Below are 22250 nucleotides of genomic sequence, written 5' to 3' on the forward strand. Positions count from 1 at the left end.
TACTCATTCAGATAAAAGCAAAATAAAATTGCACCATGCAAATAAATAAAAAACTTTCCTTTTCGTATCAAAATTAAAGTTGCAACTATTTTGAAGCTATGTTGTAAATTTTTTTGAGTGAAATCTTATTTGGATTAGACTTATTGGCTAACCTGAATAAACCGCACTTATCTTCTATACAACCTGGTATTGAAATTTTTTTGGAGTGAGATATTAGTTTGGTTGTGGAAAAATCTAACATGACAAAGTAGATAATGACAATATGACTAACTTTTGAGTGAATGAATGGTTGTTCAAAACAATTGATTGTTTTAAAACTCAAAACAATTGATTGTTTTAAAACTCAAAACAATTTTTAAAATTTAGATTATTAAATAATATTTTAAAATAAGTTTGTTCATGATTTTAAACCTCTAAAATGCAGTGAAGGAAAAAAAATTAAGTTAAAACTCCATTCATAACAATGTTTAAAGAATGTAAAAGGTAAAACATAAACTAAATTGGGTTGGGTTTAGTATAATTTTTGACCTAACATATTTCTAACCGCCAAACTCAGCTAAATTATAACTGGGTTGAATTGAGACATTTAATAAGAAAAAAAATACCATGAAATAAAGGGGTAAATTTTTTATATAGCACTATTTACATTTTTATTTTCCTAACTAGCATCCTTTTGTTTTTATTTCCCTATCTAGCATCCTTTTATTTTTTTTATTTCCCTATTTAGCACCATTTAAAAAATAAATAAAAATAATAATAATTTTTTTTTTATAATTTTAATTTTGAATGTATTAAAAAATAAGTATTTTTAATGTTTAAAATAGTTAGAAATATAATTAATGAATAAAAAAATGAGTTTTTACAAAATAAAAAAAATAAAAATAAAATAAAAATGTTTAGTTTAAAATTATTTTTTTAAGAATGAAAAAATAAGAAATTAAACCCTACAACAACATAAAAGTTGAATCTATAAACATAAATTATTTGTGTGTGCACTATTTATGTTTATAGATTTTTGAAATGGTGTAGATAGGAAATTGAGCCTGAAATAAACACTTCCAATATTAAAATCATATTTCTCAACTTAAACACGTGAGTTACTAAACAGATTTTAAATAACATCAATCAAAACTAAATAATTAAAATTAAACGAATTAAAAAATCACTCTTAAATGTGGAGATTAATAAAATATTTTTAAATTTGACACACTCAAAAAATATTTTAAAAGACTAAAATAAATTATAGAGACAAAACATCTTCGTTCGTTACAGCATCTAGTTTTTATGTCTTAGTTTAGCTTTTTTTAAATAATAAAAAAATAACCTATAATTAAATAAAATAAAATAAAACACTCTATCACAAGGGAAATAAATTAAATATATTTGGTTGTAGCGTGAAGGTAAAAGCGAAAGCGATTGGTTGAAGAAGGTGAACGAGAGTTGAAGTTTTCCAACGGAAAAAAAAAGGAGGCACGAACGAAAAGTAAGGGTTTATGTCCGTAATTTTAAGGCCTAGCCTATAAGGTAGGGTGCATGGTGAGTGAGAGTAAGTCACAGATGGTTGGACCGAATGGATAATAGTCAACCCTAGAGTAGTTTTGAATTTCATCTGGTTGGCACCCAATGGGAGGGGTGGACTTTTGGGACACTACCCCACACGTGATAACTCACCACCCAGTCTCTTCTCATTCTGTCTTCTTCTTCCCTTTTGGAATTCGTTTATTAGTTTACTCATACACCTTATGCTACAAATTTTTTTCTTCTTCCTTACTATTCATCACTGCTACCAACTAATGCAATGACCAAAAATCAATGAGCCTTAGGATCTTAGGGGAACTACTACATGGCAGGGGCTTCGAATTCCAAGATCGAGTTCTTGGTGTGGTTGTCGCAAGTCATGGGAGGGCTCTGTTCGCGCTCTGCCGAGGACGACCGAGTTTTTGTCAACGCCGATTCTGCTGCTCAGAGTAAACCTGCCGCCGCCGACGCCGCTGTTTTCTCCGCCGCGCCTCAGAGGATGGAGAGGAATCTTCCCGAACCTTCTAGAACTAACGGCGGAGCTTCTTCCCCTGTCGACGAAGAGTTTTACGACGGAATCCCGCGCTTCCCTAAGGACTCCTTGCCTCAGAAGCCTAGGTCAAAGGTTAAACAGACTGTTTCTCTGTTGTTAATAAATATGTACTGAACTGGAGTGATGTATAGCGTGTTGAGTCGTTGTTGATGGTTTAGTCGCATCTAGGGCTGGTAGTTCACAGAGGCTAGGCAAGAAGTTAATGAGGTTATTGAAGATGCGGTTTGAATTAGAGAAGACCTGTGAATATTTTGGTGACTTGTGTAATTTGGAAGTAAGGTGTGTGGTTGGGGATTAGGGTTTGTTTTTTTGTTAATAATTAGGAGTTTTAGAATTGTGTTGTTTATCTTGTTTATGGTTGTATTTATGTACTTGAGGCTTGGCAATAGGTTTTATGTGCTAGAAAGGGAAATTATCCCAGGGCTTTGGATGTCAGAAGGTATTATTTCAGATATAAGACAAAGGTGGATGGGCTTGCGTGCATTTTAGCATCAAGTCCAAAGGGCTTTTGGGCAAGGGAGCATGTATAAAACCATTAAATTTTCTCCTGCTTAAATGGAATAATACTGGAGAAAAAAATGAAAATATCTACTGAGCTCTTTCTGTTTCAGGTCTCAGAGGTGAGTTCACGCTTGAGCAAAGCTGGTACTACTGGAATTGCTATTGGACTTGAGAAAGCAGTAGAGGTTTTGGACACTCTTGGGAGCAGCATGACAAATTTAAATGCTAGCAGTGGGTTTGTTTCCGGAGCTGCAATTAAGGGGAATGAAATTGGCATCTTGGCTTTTGAGGTTGCAAACACAATTGTCAAAGGTTTTAATCTTCTGCAATCTCTTTCCGCTAAAAGTATTAGGCATTTAAAAGAAGAGGTTCTTCTTTCACATCCTGTGCAAGATTTAGTGTCAAAGGATATGGATGAACTTCTTGGGATTGTTGCAGCAGACAAGAGGTAAATATGGATTAAATCAAATTTCTAAGCACGCTTCTGTACCATGACTAAGTTAACTATTTTTTTCTTTTTGCATTACCATGACTGTAAAATTAAAATATCAACTGTATATGGTTTTGGATTATGTTGTCAGGCAGGAGTTGAAAGTTTATTCTGATGAGGTGATTCGGTTTGGAAATCGTTCGAAGAATCCTCAATGGCACAACTTAGACCGATACTTTGAGAAGTAATATAAATTGTACTCACTCAATTCTACTAGCCTTTCATTCATCTTCAAAAAAATATTAGCCTTCCTTGTATTTATTCTAAGCTGTGATTTCATTGTAAATTTTAGGGTTAGCGGAGAATTGAATGCTCAAAGACCCTCAAGAGACGAGGCAGAATCAATAATGGAACAATTGATGACTTTGGTTCAGTTTACAGCTGTGAGTGTATTCCTTGTGTCACTAAAGAAAATGCTTAGTGTTGCTCGAGGACTTATAGTAACTTCTGAAGCTGAAAATATATGAAAATTAAAAAAAGAATTATTACTAAAAGTATTTATAATTTAAGAACAACTAACTCATGGGTTAATCAAGTTTTTAAGTGATTACTCATTAAACCACTCTTTCAATATTGTTAACCAGTACAGTGAGTGATTGTCCCTAAATAGGAAATACTTTTTTCTATAATTTTGTTTTGCAATTTTTCCGGAAATGTATTATAAGGGGATTTTCTTAAGGATTTTGAACGACTGTATCTTCTATTATATTACATATAAGTTGTATAGAGTTTTCTTACTCTCCTCACTTACTCAATACCTTTAATTATGATCTTTACTCAAAGATGTAAAGGAGAATTTGATTTCATCTGCAATAGCTCTGTAGTAACCTGTAGGTACATTTAAAAATTCATTTTGGTTTCTATTATCACCCTAGAATAAAACTTCCAATCATGTAAATTTGGCATTATCTACCATAAATTAAAAAAAAAGACATGTATTCATCGCTGAGACCAAGTGCTCCATGCATTTGCTTTTTATTCAATGTAGTCATTCTTTTATGTGGTTCTTTTAAAAGAAGTTGGAAAATCAATTTTCTGTGACTGCAGGAATTATACCACGAATTACATGCTTTGCATAGATTTGAACAAGATGTTCAGCGCAAGTGTGAGGATGATGATGAAAAGGGTAATTGTAGCATGTTACCCTTGAGCTATGAGTGCTATGCATTGTTTTTCGTAACTAGCGATTTTTAACCTTAATGCATTGTTTGGTCATTTACTATTTGTGGATTGATTTATGAGGATTGTGTGTATTTTGGTGATTTGTGATAATTTGTAGGGAAAGTTTTGAAAGAAAAAATGGAGTGTGAGATGAGGAGAAAAAGATGGATTTGTGGGAATTGTTTGATAAATTACTAATTTGCGCCTTCAACCTTTTTTTTTAAATAATTCTATTTATCGGATTTTTCTTTAATTTTTTATAATTATTATTGGAAATTAATAAATAATATTTTAAAATCAATAATATCTTTTAAGAAATGATTTATTTTCATTTTCTCTACTAATTTTTTTAACAAAAAGATGTTTATATTTTAAAAATTATACCTAAGGGCTATTTTCATCTTAGACTAAAAAATAACCTACCAACCTTCTGTCAATCAAATCGATCACATATACTATTACGTTCCCAGAAAGAAAGAAAGACAAAAGATTCACTCACAAAACACTGTAAAAGAATGAATACCTCTCTTTGATTTATTATTCCAGCACTTTAACAGATCACCCAAACGCTTACAAAGGAAAACAAATTCCTTTCACACAGGTATTAGCCTGTCACTACATTTAACATACAACAAGCCTCCCCTTTAACTTTCCGGGTTGGTCTTTATTTAAAGACCAACCATAGCCAACAACTAACCGAAACCCCTTATCCCTTGTTCTTAAATTTCTTTCTATAATACACCCTCCGTACTCTGTCCTTGTCTTCTTGCCTAACATATAGCAATAAACTTTTTATTCAAATCTTCTGTCTTTCTATTAAACCAAACCACCTCACTTTTCATTTACAAATTAATCCTCCACTTTCCACACCTCCAACCAAAGAAAGTGTAAATCTGAATCTATTGAAGATTTTTAGTTTAACACGAGGATGGATTTTGGTATGATTATTTATTGTTATTATTTTCTTCAAATAGACCAATCATTGAGATGGTGATAAATATGTGGAACCTTAGGACTAGGTTAACACTGATCGCGTAGTTGGTTTTGAGATGTTTAAAAAGATATATGCTAGCATCAACAACACTTTGATCAAGGACTCTGAAATGAATGTTGGTTGAATACTGGCTATCTATATTCTGCTTGAGCTGTATTCTTTTTTATGGTTTTGCTATTCTGTTCTGAATGTCTTCTTCATCTGCCATTTTGTCTCATTGAAAATCATCCTGTTAAATTGTAGCAGTTCCAAAACCCTACTTTGATATTGTTTTTCCATAATCATCCCTTCTTCATATTGTTGTTGACGATGTAATTCTGAGGCCTAAATGACTGTTTACTATTTATATTACACATTTTTGAAGAAAAAATCACTCTGATTCAGAAGTTTGACCTTTCAGTATATTGAGCAGTATTTGTTTATGTAGTCTCTTCTAGATATAATTTTGAACTTCAGTATATCCCTATCATATAGGTGATGGCATTGCATTCTTGAGGGCCGAAATTAAAAGTCAAAAGAAGCAAGTTAGACAATTAAAGAAAAAATCACTCTGGTCTAGAAGTTTGGAGGAGGTAACATCAGATTGCTTCTCTGTGCAATGTGTTTTCTTGTCCCTCAGTATCCTCCTCTTGGTTTGTTTTATCCTCATTTAGACTGTCATTGTATCGGATCCATGTGTTATGCCCAATATATTACTTGAACTATGTAGAGAAATAATTTTTATTTATAGATGTGGGTTCATCTTGTGCATATCATATCACCTACGGAGAACTGACAAAGGTTGAATATAATTCATAATGTAATGGATTACAGGTTATGGAGAAGCTTGTAGATATTGTCCATTTTTTGCTTTTGGAGATGAGCAATGCCTTTGGCAATACAGGTTTGTACCCACTAAATGCTATTAGGTTATGTTTGTTTCACTTGATTTGTAATGCTGTTCTGTACCACTTAATGTATTTAAGTATTAAATATCAGTCTGTATTCGTATCAAATTACTGTTGAAATCAGTCATACCTGTAATGTTGTTTATCGATGTGCCTCTGCAGATAGCCACAAACCATTAACTGGACACACAAGCAATCGCCTAAGACTGGGCCCTGCAGGCCTTGCTTTGCATTATGCTAATGTAGTGCTTCAAATTGATACTATTGTGAGTTAATCTTCCTTGTATTTACTTCATCATTCCATGTCTGTTTATTTTATTCCCTAACTTGGTTTGGAGCTGGTAAAAATTAATTGAGTTCTAGAGTTGCTCCTTTTGTTGCCTATTGAATTTCACTTGACTCGTAAAACATTTATCTTTCTGTGTGTTTTAATACACACTAATCTCCCTTTGGCTAATAATGACTAACCCTTCTAAGTGAAATAGGGAAATAACATAAAGGAAATAAACGAGATATTTATCTAAATTAGTAATATCAGATATATGTAGGATATTTATTATGATTTCTTCTGTTCTACTTCCATGTAACGTCCTTCTATTAACTTCAGATTTATGTAATTGAATGCTTGTATTAAAGAGGGAAACTCAACCACGAATCAGTAGTAAAGCTAAGCATTTACTATAAATTTGGCTGTCATTGACATCTAACAATTTTGATAGACAATTCCATAGGCTCAAGTTTCTATTACTAATTGCCTCAGTTTGTTACACAATCTGTGGCCCGCATTGATAATCCTAACTGTTAAAATGAGAATTGGATGATCCTCAAAATTGAATTTAAAGCTTCGTAATAGTTTCTAATGGAATAATATTTCTCTGATTGAGTTGTGACAGTGAACTCAATACCAAGGTGTCAATGTCTTAGGTTGATCTTGTTTGTGATTTACATATAAAATAATTTGGGTGATAGAAATATATATGCACCAGAAATAAACTACTAGATGCATTTATGATCTTTCATTCAACAAGTGTGATCTTCATAATAATTTCTTGACAATGCTGAACCGTGCCTGAACTGGAATCTGGATGTCATCATCAAATTGAAATGCACTTGTCAGGTCCGCACTTAGTTTTTTGGCAAATCGGTTAGGTGCAGACAGTATGTTCACAACTAACAAATTAGGAAGTGGGGCATCTTTATATATTAGTTCATGACACTATGCTTTGATCAGGTTGTGCTTTTATGCTTGACTATATGATAATTGGTATGTGATTTCTTCACTACAGATAGAGTTAATCATCGTGGGTTGGTTCCACTTGACCAAATTGAGATAAAAACACTGGATTGGGTTGAGTTGGTTTTAAAATTGGATAAATTGGAAGTAATTGATTTTGGTTTGGAAACTTCACACCTGAGCTGACCTAATCATATTAAAATATAAAATACTTAATATGTAATTACCCTTTTATTTATTTATCCTTTTTCTATATCCTTTGATACTATTTGATATTAACTTGGAATAAATATCTATATCCTTTCTATTTTTTATTTTTCCCCCTTTTTGTGCTTTTTCCTTCCATTTTCTTTGCATCATCTAATCCAATGACCCAACTCTGTCACAATCTAGTTGTGGTCGGGTTGGGTTGAGCCACTCACCACTCAACCAAACTATTTTCATTTGGTTTGGCTTCAAGATTCTCCCCCAAACCTAACTCAACCCCACCTATGTTTACCCTTAACTCCTACTTGCCTTTGTCCTTTCTTGGATTGATAAGGTGTGCTTATATATACTTATTCACCGACAATCAAATTTATGTCTTAAGAAGTTAGTTCATTGAAGTAATATTATTGTTTTTGGTCTGGTGTTGACTGTTGGCACTTTCAGGTGGCTAGATCCTCCGTGCCTGCAAATACAAAGGATTCATTATATCAAAGCTTGCCTCCTAATATAAAATTAGCTCTGCGCTCCAAATTACCATCCATTTGTGTTGTAGAAGAGGTATGAGAATGCTACTTTCTATTTTTACCACTTTGTTAAAAGAATCACAGAAAGAAATAAGTTTAAAGTTTAGAAGAAATTGCGCAAAATAGGAAATAACACAAGAAGGAAGGGTTAGAATGTGTTTTAAATTTTTTTGCAGTTTTTCACTGATATCGTTTGTGCAAGCACTGTCAAGCAATACAAAGATGAATACACCAATAAAATTAATTTTTTTTGCAAGGTTGACTTTAACTTTTCCTTCATTCTTTAGTTAGTTAAACAAATATATAACATGCAATGTAAAATATCAAAGGAAAGAAAAGATACTTAGTTTTTGTATATTGTTTTGTCTGATCACATAGACTACGTCCGATTCTTGACTAGCCAGTCAACTATTCTTTCCCAAATCGCTTTTGGCTCAAGCAAGTAATCTTTCGACCAGCCACCTCCTAGTTTAACCCTGTTCAAGTATTCTTTCCCAAATCGCTTTTGGCTCAAACAAGTATTCTTTCCCAAGCCATTTCAAGCTCAACTAATGAGCTTAGCTCACTAGAGAGTGTAGCATTTTTCGATGTGTACATGGTTAGACTTTATCATTAGTTTGCTGAATTGAATACAAACAATGATCTTTGCAAAGCTTTAGGGAACATAGTATTTTGGCAGAATTTCAGCACTTGCAAAATTATGGCTCACTTCTCTATTCTTCTCTATTTTTGGAAAGGATGTGCATGAGGTTTTCAACCGGCGTTTGCGTGAGATTTATTTATATTGTGAAAACAATATCAATTCGATAAATAAAGTAGATTTGATGTCCTCTAAAAATAAAAATATGATACTAGAATAAAAACGTTCCTAATAATACATATATAATTTTGAAATTCTTAATTATAAAGGGTATATGCATTATTTCTATAATTATAACGTTAACTTAGATTCATTGATGGACCACTTGTATTGCAATTCATTGATGGACCACACTTATTGAAAGGTTGCCTTAGTTTCAAGGTTTCAAAAGGGTAGGGAGCTTACCAAAAAGGACAAGTGTGAAGTGTCGTAGTGTGGAGACATTGAGACGTGAACACTTACAAAGATGAATCACACCTCAATTATACATTAGGTCTGAATAGTGCTTATAAAGTTTGGACAATTCTCTTGTCTTATAATCTGATTTTGTAGAGTTGAATCACAGCTCAAGTCTAAATACTAAGAAATATATAGAATGGCAAGGAAAATGGTCAACAACTTTTTTGAATAAATTTTCTTTTGCTTTCAGCTTTCCACTTTCAACCAAAGATGAAGAATTCCTTAAATTTTTCTTTTATTTGCTTGCTCCTCATAATGTCTGAGTCTTGCAGTTAACTGTAGCCGATATCACTGATGAGATGGAGAAAACATTACAATGGTTGGCCCCCATGGCCACTAACACATCCAAGTAAGATATCTGGCATTTTGTCAACTATCTCCTTATTTTATTATCCTTTCGTTTTTTATCATTAGTTTATTTACCTCATACATAAGCTAACACTAGTCTTTTTATGGCCTTTATTTTGGTTGTTTTAAAATTGGTTCAGGGCACATCATGGCTTTGGTTGGGTAGGGGAGTGGGCAAACACAGGGTAAGTTTTTGAATTAGAAATTTGTACGTTTTTTCCTTTTTTGTATTGTCTGTGTTTTTAATCCTTTCCGATTTTAAATACTTGCTTTGTTCTTGAAGCTCTGAGGTAAACATGAAGTCTGGTGCAATGCGGGTTGAGACATTCCACCATGCAGATAAAGACAAAGTGGAATATTATATTGTTGAACTTCTTGTATGGCTTCATCGCTTGGTCATCAGAAGTAAGGCAGGCAGTGATGCTGGCAAAGTAAGGCCTGCCATCAAGTCCCCTGTTGGCGCTGCTTTGCAAAAGACAAATGAACAGTCTACAAATGCAGTATTATCATTGTTGACATTGGACGAGCAAAACATGCTGCAGGATGTAAATATGAAAAAACCTGTTACACGAATCAGTAAAAGCTGGGATTTTGGCAGTGTGAATATTAGATTCAGGGACAACTACAGATTGACCAAGAGTAGAAGTCATTCATCAAGTAAAAGCAAGGAGATATGTTTCAATAGGATTTTGTCTAAGCTTCCAGTGATTGATTTTGATATTGACAAAGAAAGGGCATTGAACGTGATCGACAGACTGGATGTGCTAAGGTAATTTGCAAGCTTCCTTGATTGCCTCTAAAATGAATTGAAAGGAGCCAAAGTACATGTAGGCATGGTAGTGGGTTTTCTTTGCATGCACATGCCACATTCTTGCTGTTGAATGCCATATTTTTGCGGAACCTTTGGTACTTCGGATTCCCATTGGCTTCGTTTGGGTGATCTGTTTCGGTGAAGTTCCGTGTGATGTAGGTATCTTTATATGGCACAAGCTAACTGTTGAGACGATAGACATTCATGCTTGAATGAATGTGACTGCAAAGCCCACTTAGTATAGGAGCGGAGTGGACTAGTTCATTGTTGAGTGTATATATGTATTATGATGTAACGAGGATATAGTGCTCATCCCTTTTCTTATTTGTCTCTCCTTTTCTGGTTTGACTACCCATGGTCACTGTCTAATGTAGAGAATTTTATTAACTGAGTTTTCAGCATCTCAGTTTTTACATTTATTTTATTTTTTTAATTAATCGCCATCTATCATTTTTATTGACATTTAATGTATACAATCATTAGGTAGATTGTCAAAGTAAAATTTCAACTCTAATTACAGAACACTGTAAAATTATGAAATTGGATCTAGCTTTAGTACTAATAAGTAGGTTTAATTAAATTGCATCTCAGTTTAGTAGTAATATCGTGCTTTGTAGATGTTTTTTTACACTTCTAATGGCAAAAGGAAAATTTTAAAAATAGCATCCTTAAAAACAATGATATTTTGGAAATGAGATAAAACATATGTAGCCCCTTTTCAGTTGGGACATGCATGCTGATTGGAGTTTTAGAAGAACTCCAATTGTTGTAGATGAACATCATGAAAAAAAATAGATGAATTTTGGTTATGTTTTAGTTTTCTACAATGTATGATTCGTTTACTTGTCTGTGACAACATTTTTTGTGTTTCTTCTAATTTGTTTATTGTGTACTTTGTACTCAAATGTTGTGTGAATATTACATTGAACAATATTAAGGTATAATATTAGTACAGATTACCTTTGTTTTTTAAGAGTTCGTATATTTGCATTATACGCTCCTATTTATGATGTCCCAACAAACATTTCACCTCATATTTCATGCACGTCAACCAGGTCTCTTAGTTACTCTTTATTTTAATTCCTGAACTATGTAATCATTCCTTTATTGTTCAACATTCAAATTATTCTTGTTCAATTAATTATTTATAATATTCTCCTATATTTTCAATATTTACTTAAAAAATATCCTAATTTTCATCTAAAAAAATCACGTAATCCATCATAGTCCAAAAAGTGTTTTTTAGCAGAACTCAAGACATTAAAGTTATATAATTGTATCCAATGACATATAGTTTGGAGTGTAATAATACAAATAAATTAAGAATATTAAGATTAAAAAATACATAGTGCAAAGAATTTTGAAAGATTATGAGAAAGAAAAGTATTTTTTCTTGGTTATACGATATTCGTGTGCATTTGTAGATAGATTTTTTATACTCATAATGCATTAATGATTCTTTGGAAGTTGGAGTGTGAGATGTGAGACTTAACCTGTAATTGACAACACTTAATACTGTGGGGAGCATAGCATTTAACACAGCCTATCAGAAAATAAAAGAAACAATATATTCCAAAGCCTATCCTTTAACCATTCATTGGTTGTTGAAGTGTCAAAGTTAGTTTAATTTCCACAATTTCCCATGAAACTTCACCTATCTCAAATCATGACTTCTTTTCATATAACATTATAAATCTATCATCAAAGACTAGTAATTTCTTTTATTGAACTGTCCTCCCATAACATAAAATTTTAAACCCCTGAACTATAAAAATAAAAAAAATATTTTTGTTTTGAAAACCTTGATAACTAAATAAAAATAGTAAATTAAAATCTTATTACTGTACAAATTACCTAATATAAAAAGTCAGCATTTAAAATTTTACCCATTTTCCTCAAATACTTAGATAGTTTACCTATGAAAAAGTAAAAGATTAATACAATATAGTTTGTAAAGGCCTTACGTGCGTAAAATATATGTTTATTTTTATAATAAAACAAATAATATAAAAATGCTTTTACATATATAATAACTAGAAATTTTAAACATATAAAATTTATTTATATTTATAATAAATAATTTATATTGTGATATAGTATCGTTTTGATTACTAATATTTTTTGAAGTTATTGAAATTTAATATAACTAAAAGTATTAAAAATGATAAATTGAATAATAGAAGTTAAAATAATGCTAAAATTTAAGGATTGCAAAGTGAACCCGCACCCTTTTTATATAATTAAAATTAATTTCAAAGATTAAAATATTTTATAATAAAAAATATATAAGAATAAGAATAAAATTTAAATTATTAATATTTACAAATGAAGTTTTAATTATTTATTATATATGAATAATTTAGTATGTAAAAGTAATAAAACTTTCTTAATTTACCTAATTAAAGGGAAAAATGGACCTTTTTCACTTCTATTATTTTTATCCATAATAATCATTTCAATTTATACACAGAAAATAATACCAAAAGAAGTTGCAATTCCTTTTAATTTTATTATAAATAAAGCATATTTTCCTAAAAACTCAATCCAAAATGACTGAGACTGGTTTTTCATAATTTTGTTAATAATAAAGAATATATTTTGACGTGAATAATTAATAAAAAAATTAATTTATTAGAGTTTATGATATATAAAAAAATGTTTCTAGAAAAGAAGGGAAAATTTCTTCATACAAACGTGCCTGCGTGTGATATTGAAACGCAGCTACTAAGCAATTTCCATGTTAATGAGAAATTGCTTAGAAGGTATTATTTGAAGATTATCAATTTATAGTTGAGGGTGGTATGGAGAAGAAGGTGAAGGTGATGATCCTTTGTGTTGAGGTTGAACTCTCTTAGTCTCAGGTGCAGCAATGGCAGGGGGTTCAAATTCAAAGAGGCCTCATCATGTCAACAGGGCCACTGATTCCACAAACACACAACAGGGCATAATTGAAGGGAATAATCTGCAACCACAAACACAAGTGCAAGAACGAGTTACTGTTTTCGACCAACATTTCTATGATGGAATCCCATGCTTTGCCGATGTTTGCTTTCTCCACAAGTCAAGATCAATCTCAAAGGTTGTTTGGTTGGTTTTTAATTTTGATTTCAAATCATTCACTCTTGTGTGTTCTGCTAAATATAACTGGGTTTAAGGTATATTTATTAGTAACTGTTATTATTCTACTTTTTGGAGGGTGTTTGATTTATTCTACTTTTTGTCTCTCTCTTCTATAACTGTTTATTTGGAAGTTTATCCAAAGAAGTGTTGATTTTCAGGTCTCAGAGGTGAGTTTACACTTGGGCAGAGCTGGAAGTATTGGATGTGGAATGGTTTTGGATACCATTGGGAGCAGCATTACAAGTCTAAATGCTGGCAATGGGTTTGCTTCTGGAGCTGCGATTAAGGGGAATGGAATTTCAATTTTAGCATTTGAGGTTGCAAACACAATTGTCAAAGGTTTTAATCTTCTGGAATCTCTGTCCGCAGAAAGTATTAGGCATTTAAAAGAAAAGGTGCTTCTTTCAAAGGGTGTGCAGAATTTAATATCAGAAGATATGAATGAACTTCTTAGGATTGTTGCAGCAGACAAGAGGTAAACTATTGGTTAAATTAAATTACTAAGAATGAGTTCTGTACCATCAATAAACTAAGAGGTTTGTTTGGACCAATTTCTCTATAAATACTTGGAGAAGAAAATAAAAGGAAAAAAAATGGAATAAACTTCTCAAAAAGCTAAAAACCTAACATGAGAGAGTTTTTACAAATTAGCATAACCTAATTTTAGTTTTTGGAGAAATTTATTTAGTCTTTTCTTCACATTTTCTCTTCCAAAGTGCTTCTGGAGAAATTTATGCAAACAGACCTTAACTAGTTTATTGTTTTGCATTACCATGGCTCTATAAAACGAAATATCAAGTGTATGTCATTTTGGATTATGTTGTCAGGCAGGAGTTGAAAGTTTTTTCTAATGAGGTGATTCGTTTTGGAAATCGTTCGAAGGATCCTCAGTGGCACAATTTAGACCGTTACTTAGAGAAGTAATATAAATTGTACTCATTCAATTTGTCTAGCCTTTCATTCATCATCAAAAAACTATTTAGCCTCTCATTTATTCTTTGTTGTATTTCCTTTGTAAATTTTAGAATTAACAGACAATTAAATGGAAGACTGTCAAGAGACGAGGCAGAATCAACAACGCAACGCTTGATGACTTTGGTTCATTTTACAGTTGTGAGTGTATTCCTTGTGTCAATAACTGGTAATAGTAACTTTTGAAGCTGATAATGTAAGAAAACTTAAAAAGGAAAGGGATTCATTGGAAAAGCATTTGCAATATAAGAATAAGTAAGTCAAGTGGTTAATTGAATTTATAAATTATTGCTAATGAAGCCAACTTTCAACATTTTTAACCAGTTGAATGAGTGACTGTCCTCTAATAGGAAATACTTTATCCATCAATTTATTTTTGTAATTTTTCAGAAATTCATTATAGGGGAAATAGTTGAAGAATTTCAAACTATTTACCTCATATTGCATACATATCAATTGCAAAGGGCTTTATTTCTTTCCATCACTTTCTTCGGGTCCTACTTAATACCTTTTAGACGAATCATGATTTACAAAGGTATAATGGGAGTTTCTGAGTTCATCTGCTTCAGCTCTGTAGTAACTGTAGGTACATTTAAGTGATTTAACTACTCATTTTGATCATGTTCTCCATTATGACCCTATAATGTAACTACCAATCATGTAAATTTGGAATTGAATATGTACCAAAATTTCATAATGACACATGTGTTTTAGAAATGAAACCAATATGATGGTTATGATACCTTCTTGATTAATCTAATCTTTACTCATTTATTTTGACTGTACAAATTAAATGTTATTAAAAGTAATTGTGGAAATGTTGTATATACTACTTATATAAATTGGTTTATTAAATTGCCTGAGGTGTCTTCTTTCTGCACCTTTTGTTTCCTCTGCTCATTTTCTCCCATTTTGCAGTTACTTGATCTTCTAGATTTTCTATTACTTTGCCGAAACCAAGTTCTCTATGCATCTTCTTTTTATTCAACTAAGTATTTTTTTCTGTGGGTTTAATTCTAAATTTGGAACACAATTGTCTGTGGCTGCAGAAATTGTACCATGAATTAGATGCTTGGGATAAACTTCAACAAGATTTTCAACGTAAGTGAGTTGGAGGATCAAAGAGGGAGTTGTTCAATGTTACCAATGGGCCATAGCATAATATGCATCTTGTCTTTGTATTCGTATGTAGCAATTTTTAATCTTAAATCTGAAGCTCTTAGAGACTTAATTTAAAGTGAAGAATAATTTGGCATTAATGTTATTGTTGTAGTTGGAAATAGAGCCATCATTTAGTCGGTGAGAATGTGTAGAACCTTGGGACAAGGTCCACACTGATCATGCAAAATGTTTAAAAGATATATGCTAGCATCAACAACTCTTTCATCAAGGACTCTGAAATGAATATAGGATCTGTACACTATAGTTATCTACACTGCTTTAGTCGTATCCTATTTTTGTATCTTATGTCCCTGTTAAATTTTAATTTTTAACGCTTTACAGACAGATAACTTTTTCAAAAACCCCTACTTTACTTTTTTGGTAATATTTGTTTTTCTTTTTGTTTAGAGCCAAAACTACATAGTGTTGTCTGAGGGCCTGAATGATTGTTAACTATATATATTGCACATGTTTGAAGAAAAAGTCACTCTGATTCAAAAGTTTTATCTTTCAGTATATTGAGCAGTATTTATGTGGTCTCTATCCTATAGGTGATGATGACCTTGCAGTCTTGACGGCGGAAATTAAAAATCGAAAGAAGCAAATTAGTCATTTAAAGAAAAAATCACTCTGGTCTAGAAGTTTGGAGGAGGTAGCATTAGATTTCTTCTCAGCAAAATATGTTTATCTTGTCGCTCAGTATTCTCCTCATTGTTTGTTTTATCCTCAATTAGATTCTCATTCCATCCGATCCACGTATAATGCCAAATATACTATAGAGAAATAATGCAAAAGTTGAATATAATTCATAATCTAATGTATTACAGGTTATGGAGAAGCTTGTAGATATTGTCCTTTTTTTGCATTTGGAGATAATCAATGTCTTTGGCAATACAGGTTTGCCATTAGATTATGTTTGCTTCCCTTGATCTGTAATGCTGTTCTGGCCCACTTAATATTAAGCATTAAATATCAGTTCTTTTCCATGTCAGGACTTAATTAACACAAGTGATTCTTATTTTAAATTAGAAAGGGAGAATAAGGTGGGTGTTTTTTTGGAAGGGGAGAGGGTGGGGTAGAAGCATTTCATTTTCCTGGTAAAATCCAGCTTTAAATGAAATCTATATTCTACATACCTGTAATGTTTATCCATGGGCATCTGCAGATGATCACGAACCATCAATTGGACACATGAGCAATTGCCAAAGATTGGGCCCTGCAGGCCTTGCTTTGCATTATGCAAATATAGTGCGTCAAATCGATACTCTTGTGAGTTGATCTTTATATTTAATCCATTCTATCTCTGTTATTTTTTTTCCTTATCTTGAACCAGAAATTGAATTTCTAGAGTAGCTTCTGTCGTTAAGTATTGAATTTCTATTGTGCTACTTCTCTGTAACTTCCTTCCTAATTACTTTCAGATTTGATGTAATTAAATATTTGGATTTGGCTGTAAACATATTTATTTTAATCAATAAAATTAAGAGGGAAACTCAGCCAAGAATCAGCAGCAAAGCGAAGCATTTGACTTATACAAATTTTGGCTGCCCTTCACATCAGATGGTGCCAATTTGGTAGAAAATTTATGTGCTTTCAAGTTTCTAATACTAACTGCCTTTCAGTTTGCTACACCACCTGTGACCTGGACTTTGAAACTAGATGATCCCCTTTTTTTCAAGTGAAAACGGATGATCCTCAAAATTTATAAATATATAATATTTGGTTTACGACAGTGAGCTCAATACTAAGGATGTCTTTGGTTACTCATGTTTGTAATGTGATGTAAATAAGACTAGGAGGAAAATTGTTAATGTTTATGAACCTTGTCTATAGCTGTTGCATAACTTTGTGAAGGTTCTTATGACTTGTGATTTTTGAAAGACATGTTTGTAATCTGGAATATTTGAATGCACACTGCCTCTAAAGAAAAGAAAATCTGGTATTTTCGTGGTTAATTTTTATCAACATGCCTCACTGCCTTCTACATGTACTTTAAGAATGGAAAAGTAACTGTGGTGCCTTTTTTTCCATGCTGCATTAGATCCAACACCTAAATCATAGCGTAGCCTGTGCCAGGAAAATTCAAAGTTTTCTTTAATTTTTGGTTTTCAACCATTGCTTGGCCGTAGTTGATACTTCCCAATTTGTCAAGGCATCAAATAACATACCTTCCCATGTTCTCGTACATAACACATTCTAGTCAGAGAACACCTTAGCCTGATCTAGATCATAACGCACCACATTTCCTCTAAAATAAATTAGGAGATTGAAATATATATCCATGAAATTTTACATTCGTACTCGTATGTTTTGATCAGATTCTATATTCATACTTAGTTATATGATATTGGGATATGATTTGTTCACTAATGATTCCCTGTACTTTCTAAGATTGAATAAGGTGTAGTGTAGTTATATATACTAATCATAGTTGTTCAAATTTGTGTGATTCTAAGCAAACTACATTTGAGTAACATTGTGCTGTATCCGGCATTGACACTCAGGTAACCAAATCAACCATGTCTGCTGCAAATACAAAGGATTCACTCTATCAAAGCTTGCCTCCTAATATAAAATTAGCTCTACGTTCTAAATTACCATCCTTTCATGCTGTAGAAGAGGTATGATTAACTGCTGATACTTTCTATTATTACCACTTCTGTTAAAAAACCACAAAAAATAGATAGAAGGAAAGTTTAGAATAGACAAAAAGGCCTAAGGTTTATGCACACTTTGCCTATAGCCCGCAATAGACAAGGGAAAATAAAAAGTATACCAACTATATAGCTGTTAAACAATGACGCCATTCAACCTCCTCATTGAAATCAAGCAGTCACTCATCATACTCAGTCCATATTGAACGCCCTCAATTTAATTTACCAATGATTCTTTCACCAAAGGACATGCCTTCGTACTTGGCTAGATTGTTTAGTCACCGCATAACATGATGATATTTAGAATGCCGCGGAAAATGCTTAATTTTTGAAGAATAACTTTTCTTCTACTTTCATCTTTCCACATTTTGTTCTTTTTTACTCTTTCCTCATGGTTGCCGTTTGAGTCTTGCAGCAAAGTGTAGCCGATATAAAAAGTGAGATGAATAAAACCTTACGTTGGTTGGTTCCCATGGCCACTAAGACATCCAAGTAAGATATCTGGCTTGTTGTCAACTAGCTCCTAACTACCCATATGAAAAGCCTTCTATCATCACTATATCTACCTCATACAAGTTAACTCTAATTCTTTTTGGCCTTTTTTTTTGGTTGTTTTAAAATTGGTCCAGAGCACATCATAGATTTGGTTGGCTTGGGCAGTGGGCAAACACAAGGTAAGCAGCAATTCTCTGCTGCTATATTTGAGTTAGAAATCTGTACATTTTTTCCTTTTTGTATATTAATTTTTTATTTATTTAAATACTTTGTTGGTTCTTAAAGGTATGAGGTAAACAGGAAGGGTGGTGTAATGTGGAATGAGACATTCCACCATGCAGATAAAGATAAAGTGGACCATTATATTCTTGAACTTCTCTTATGGCTTCATCGCTTGGCCATCAGACGTAAGACAGACTGTGATGCTATTGCTGGCTAAGTAAGATATCCCATCAAAGGAAGCAATTGCCGGATTAGCTGTCCAAATAAATCTCTTGATTTTAGGAATTGTAACTTATATTTACATATTTTAACTCAACACTACCCGTGAAACTAATAAAAAAATAGATTTCTTTATTCTTAGTTTGGCTATCAGTTGAACTATCAGTCATGTAAGGTTATGGGTAATATTTTGTTTATTTGTCATAGTAGAACTCCGTTGGTCCATTCACGTCAATCTTAAATAATCTAGAATAATTTTCTGCCATAGCTAGCAAAGAGCTTTGTACTCTTTACATAAGAAATTGGCTGAGTCAGAGAAAATATTGATTCTAAATTTAATTAATGCGTAGTTTATAATTAAATTTCGAGTTAAAGTAATCTTTGAATGCATTTATAATTCAAGTGTTGGAAATTTTGTTTTTTAACTGCAAATAGCAAATAAATGCACATAAGTACACGTGATATTTTATTATTCTATTTTAATTGTTGATTTAATATTTTTAGGTAACTGTTCATAAAATCATTTAAGAGTCAGTTAATGCAAGTACTTTGTTAGCGATGATAATAAAATATTTTCGTCTGATTTATTCTAAATAACCAACAATTGGTATCAAAGCTATATTCTTGAGGGATGTGTGAGGTTAGTAGAGTGTATCAATGGAAGAATGTTTCAATTTTTCAGCAATGGTACCACCTGTCTTTGATGGAGACAATTATCAAATGTGGGTTGTTCGTATGGAGACCTACCTAGAAGCATTGGATTTATGTGGGAAGCTGTAGAAGAGGAAATTCAGTCCTAGAAAACCCTACTGTGGCACAAATAAAATCAGGAAAAGAAGATGAAAAGGTCAAAGGCAAAAACATGTCTATTTGCAGCTGTATCTCCTATGGTATTCACAAGGATAATGTCCTTGAAGTCGGATTACCTCAAGGCCAAATATGAAGGTGATGAGAGGATTCGTGGAATGCAAGTGCTGAATCTAATCAGAGAGTTTGAACTGCAGAGAATGAAGGAGTTAGAATCCGTAAAAGAGTACTCTGACAGACTTCTAAGCATTGCCAATAAAGTGAGGTTGCTTGGATCTGTGTTAAAAGATTCAAGAATTGTGGAAAAACTGCTTTTAACTGAAGGCACCATAACAACCCTAGAGAACACAAAGGACCTATCAAAAATTTCTCTTGACCAGATTTTTGCATCTTGAGAAGTCCTTGACCAGTCAGCTCCTCCTGACATAGATCTAATGAGAAACTTTTGTCTCTCATTTGTACCTTGAACAAATCTTGTCCTGTAGCATCCTTGATCAAATAGTGGTTATCTTCAATAAATTGCTCTATGTTCGGTACATATAACACATCAGTAATAGTTTTAGTACCTGAATGATGTGTTGCTAACAATGGTTCCTATTCCTTTTACTGAAATGTGACCCTCATGGAGTATCTTGACCTTTGAAATTTTTGAAGGCTTCAACTCCTTGAAAAGTTTTTTGTTTTTTGTTATAAGTCACGTGATTTGTGCATCCACTATCAATTAGCCACAATGCACTTGAAATATTGTTGGAGAAACCAGTTGCAACGAAAAGTACATCCTCCTCATTTGCAAATTGAGCATCTACATCTTGTTGCTCACTTTGGTTTACATCTTGTTCCTCACTTTGGTTTCTACAAATGACTGCTTCATGCACCAGTTGATTGCACTTGTTGCACTTAGCATCAGGTCTTCTCCAACACTTAAACAATGGATGACCTAACTTGTTGCAATGCTTACAAGGAGGGTAATTTCTCCTTTTTTTGTTATTGTGTACAACAACTTCTCCATTTTCTTGCTGATTCGGCTTGATCTGGCTACCTTTTTCATCTTGTCTCATCTTCATGATTGGCGGTTAAGGCTCCTTCTATTGTTCCATCTTGTCTCATGACTCTTCTGCTTGTAAAGCATTTAAGAGCTCTGCAAGATAAAGTTTTGATAGGTCCTTTGTGTTCTCTAGTGTTGTTATGGTGGCTTCAAACCTCTCTCAAATCGTTAAAAGCAGTTTTTCCACAATTCTTGAATCTTTTAACACAGATCCAAGCAACCTCACTTTGTTGGCAATGCTTAGAAGTCTGTCAGAGTACTCTTTTACGGATTCTCAGTAGTTCAAACTCCCTGATTAGATTCAGCACTTGCATTCCACGAATCCTCTCATCACCTTCATATTCGGTCTTGAGGTAATCCCAAATTCCTTTTGTTGACTTCAAGGACATTATCCTTGTGAATACCATACCATAGGAGATACAACTGCAAATAGACATGTTTTTGCCTTAGATCTTTTCATCTTCTTTTCCTTCTATGATTTTATTTGTGCCATAGTAGGGTTTTTTGGAAGAGATTGAATTTCCTCTTCTACAGCTTCCCACATAAATCCAATGCTTCTAGGTAGGTCTTCATACGAAAAGTCCACATTTGATAATTGTCTCCATCAAAGATAGGTGGTACCATTGCTGAAAAATTGAAACCTCCTTGATGCACTCTACTAACCTCACAGATCCCTCAAGAAGATAGCTCTGATGTTGTTTTTTTAGAATAAATCAGAGGAAGACATTTTATTATCATTGCTAACAATTACATTTATAATACTTGCAGTTACTAACTCTTAAATGAATTTATGAGCAGTTACCTAAAAATATTAAATCAATAATTTGTGATCTAACTTCGGGTACAAGTTTTGATCATGGTCAAATGTAATTTTAAGAAAACAATTTTAATTTTAAAAATATTTGTTGCTAAACAATGTTATAAAACAAATTTCAAGGTGCTGCACTATATGTCGCACATTCGCACATTTCTTTTTGTTCCTTTACTTTTAGTCCCTAAAACCTTTTCTAAAAATCTTTAATTAAACTGTTCAAAACACTAACTAAATCACTTTAGTTAACTGTTTAAAGCATTATGTTAGTCGGTTTGGCGATAAAAAAATTAAAATAATTATTAAGGACGAAACGATTAAAAAAATATTAGAGACCAAAGTTATAAATAATAAAAATATAACTTTATTATCATCATTATTGTAGCTATCCCACTTATAATTATGTCCCTATAGTTT

The 22250-nt window shown here is 32.5% G+C and overlaps 2 protein-coding genes across 3 annotated transcripts; both read left to right on the forward strand.

Moving 5' to 3' along the window:
• The first annotated feature begins 1370 nt into the window (after window positions 1-1370).
• On the forward strand, window positions 1371-10770 carry LOC137820707 (protein PSK SIMULATOR 1-like). Its single transcript, XM_068624920.1, has 12 exons — window positions 1371-2143; window positions 2683-3020; window positions 3154-3246; window positions 3355-3445; window positions 4110-4188; window positions 5692-5789; window positions 6031-6100; window positions 6267-6370; window positions 7990-8103; window positions 9441-9517; window positions 9657-9701; window positions 9800-10770. The coding sequence occupies exons 1-12, from the start codon at window positions 1844-1846 to the stop codon at window positions 10287-10289; spliced, it is 1899 nt and encodes a 632-aa protein (XP_068481021.1). The 5' UTR covers window positions 1371-1843; the 3' UTR covers window positions 10290-10770.
• Window positions 10771-12999: 2229 nt separating this feature from the next.
• On the forward strand, window positions 13000-19311 carry LOC137821852 (protein PSK SIMULATOR 1-like). Of its 2 annotated transcripts, none has more exons than XM_068626630.1 (12): window positions 13000-13406; window positions 13606-13922; window positions 14275-14367; window positions 14473-14560; window positions 15469-15521; window positions 16136-16232; window positions 16408-16477; window positions 16746-16849; window positions 18085-18201; window positions 18650-18726; window positions 18864-18908; window positions 19015-19311. In XM_068626630.1, the coding sequence occupies exons 1-12, from the start codon at window positions 13197-13199 to the stop codon at window positions 19166-19168; spliced, it is 1425 nt and encodes a 474-aa protein (XP_068482731.1). In that variant the 5' UTR covers window positions 13000-13196; the 3' UTR covers window positions 19169-19311. The 2 variants fall into 2 exon arrangements, with proteins under 2 accessions (XP_068482731.1, XP_068482730.1); XM_068626629.1 differs by having other exon boundaries at window positions 15469-15520; window positions 16132-16232.
• The last annotated feature ends 2939 nt before the right edge of the window (window positions 19312-22250 follow it).

This window comes from Phaseolus vulgaris, chromosome 9 (assembly GCF_000499845.2).
Source record: "Phaseolus vulgaris cultivar G19833 chromosome 9, P. vulgaris v2.0, whole genome shotgun sequence".
In the NCBI taxonomy this organism is placed as follows: Eukaryota; Viridiplantae; Streptophyta; class Magnoliopsida; order Fabales; family Fabaceae; genus Phaseolus; species Phaseolus vulgaris.

Bases quoted from the DNA above. Each gene is read 5' to 3' on its own strand.
- LOC137821852 (XM_068626629.1), top strand. From the start codon at position 13,197: ATGGCAGGGGGTTCAAATTCAAAGAGGCCTCATCATGTCAACAGGGCC. The intron at 15,521-16,131 runs GTAAGTGAGTTG...TCTATCCTATAG, and splicing joins ACTTCAACAAGATTTTCAAC to GTGATGATGACCTTGCAGTC. The intron at 18,909-19,014 runs GTAAGCAGCAAT...TGGTTCTTAAAG, and splicing joins GGGCAGTGGGCAAACACAAG to GTATGAGGTAAACAGGAAGG.
- LOC137820707 (XM_068624920.1), top strand. From the start codon at position 1,844: ATGGCAGGGGCTTCGAATTCCAAGATCGAGTTCTTGGTGTGGTTGTCG. The intron at 3,247-3,354 runs GTAATATAAATT...TGTAAATTTTAG, and splicing joins TTAGACCGATACTTTGAGAA to GGTTAGCGGAGAATTGAATG. The intron at 8,104-9,440 runs GTATGAGAATGC...TGAGTCTTGCAG, and splicing joins CCATTTGTGTTGTAGAAGAG to TTAACTGTAGCCGATATCAC.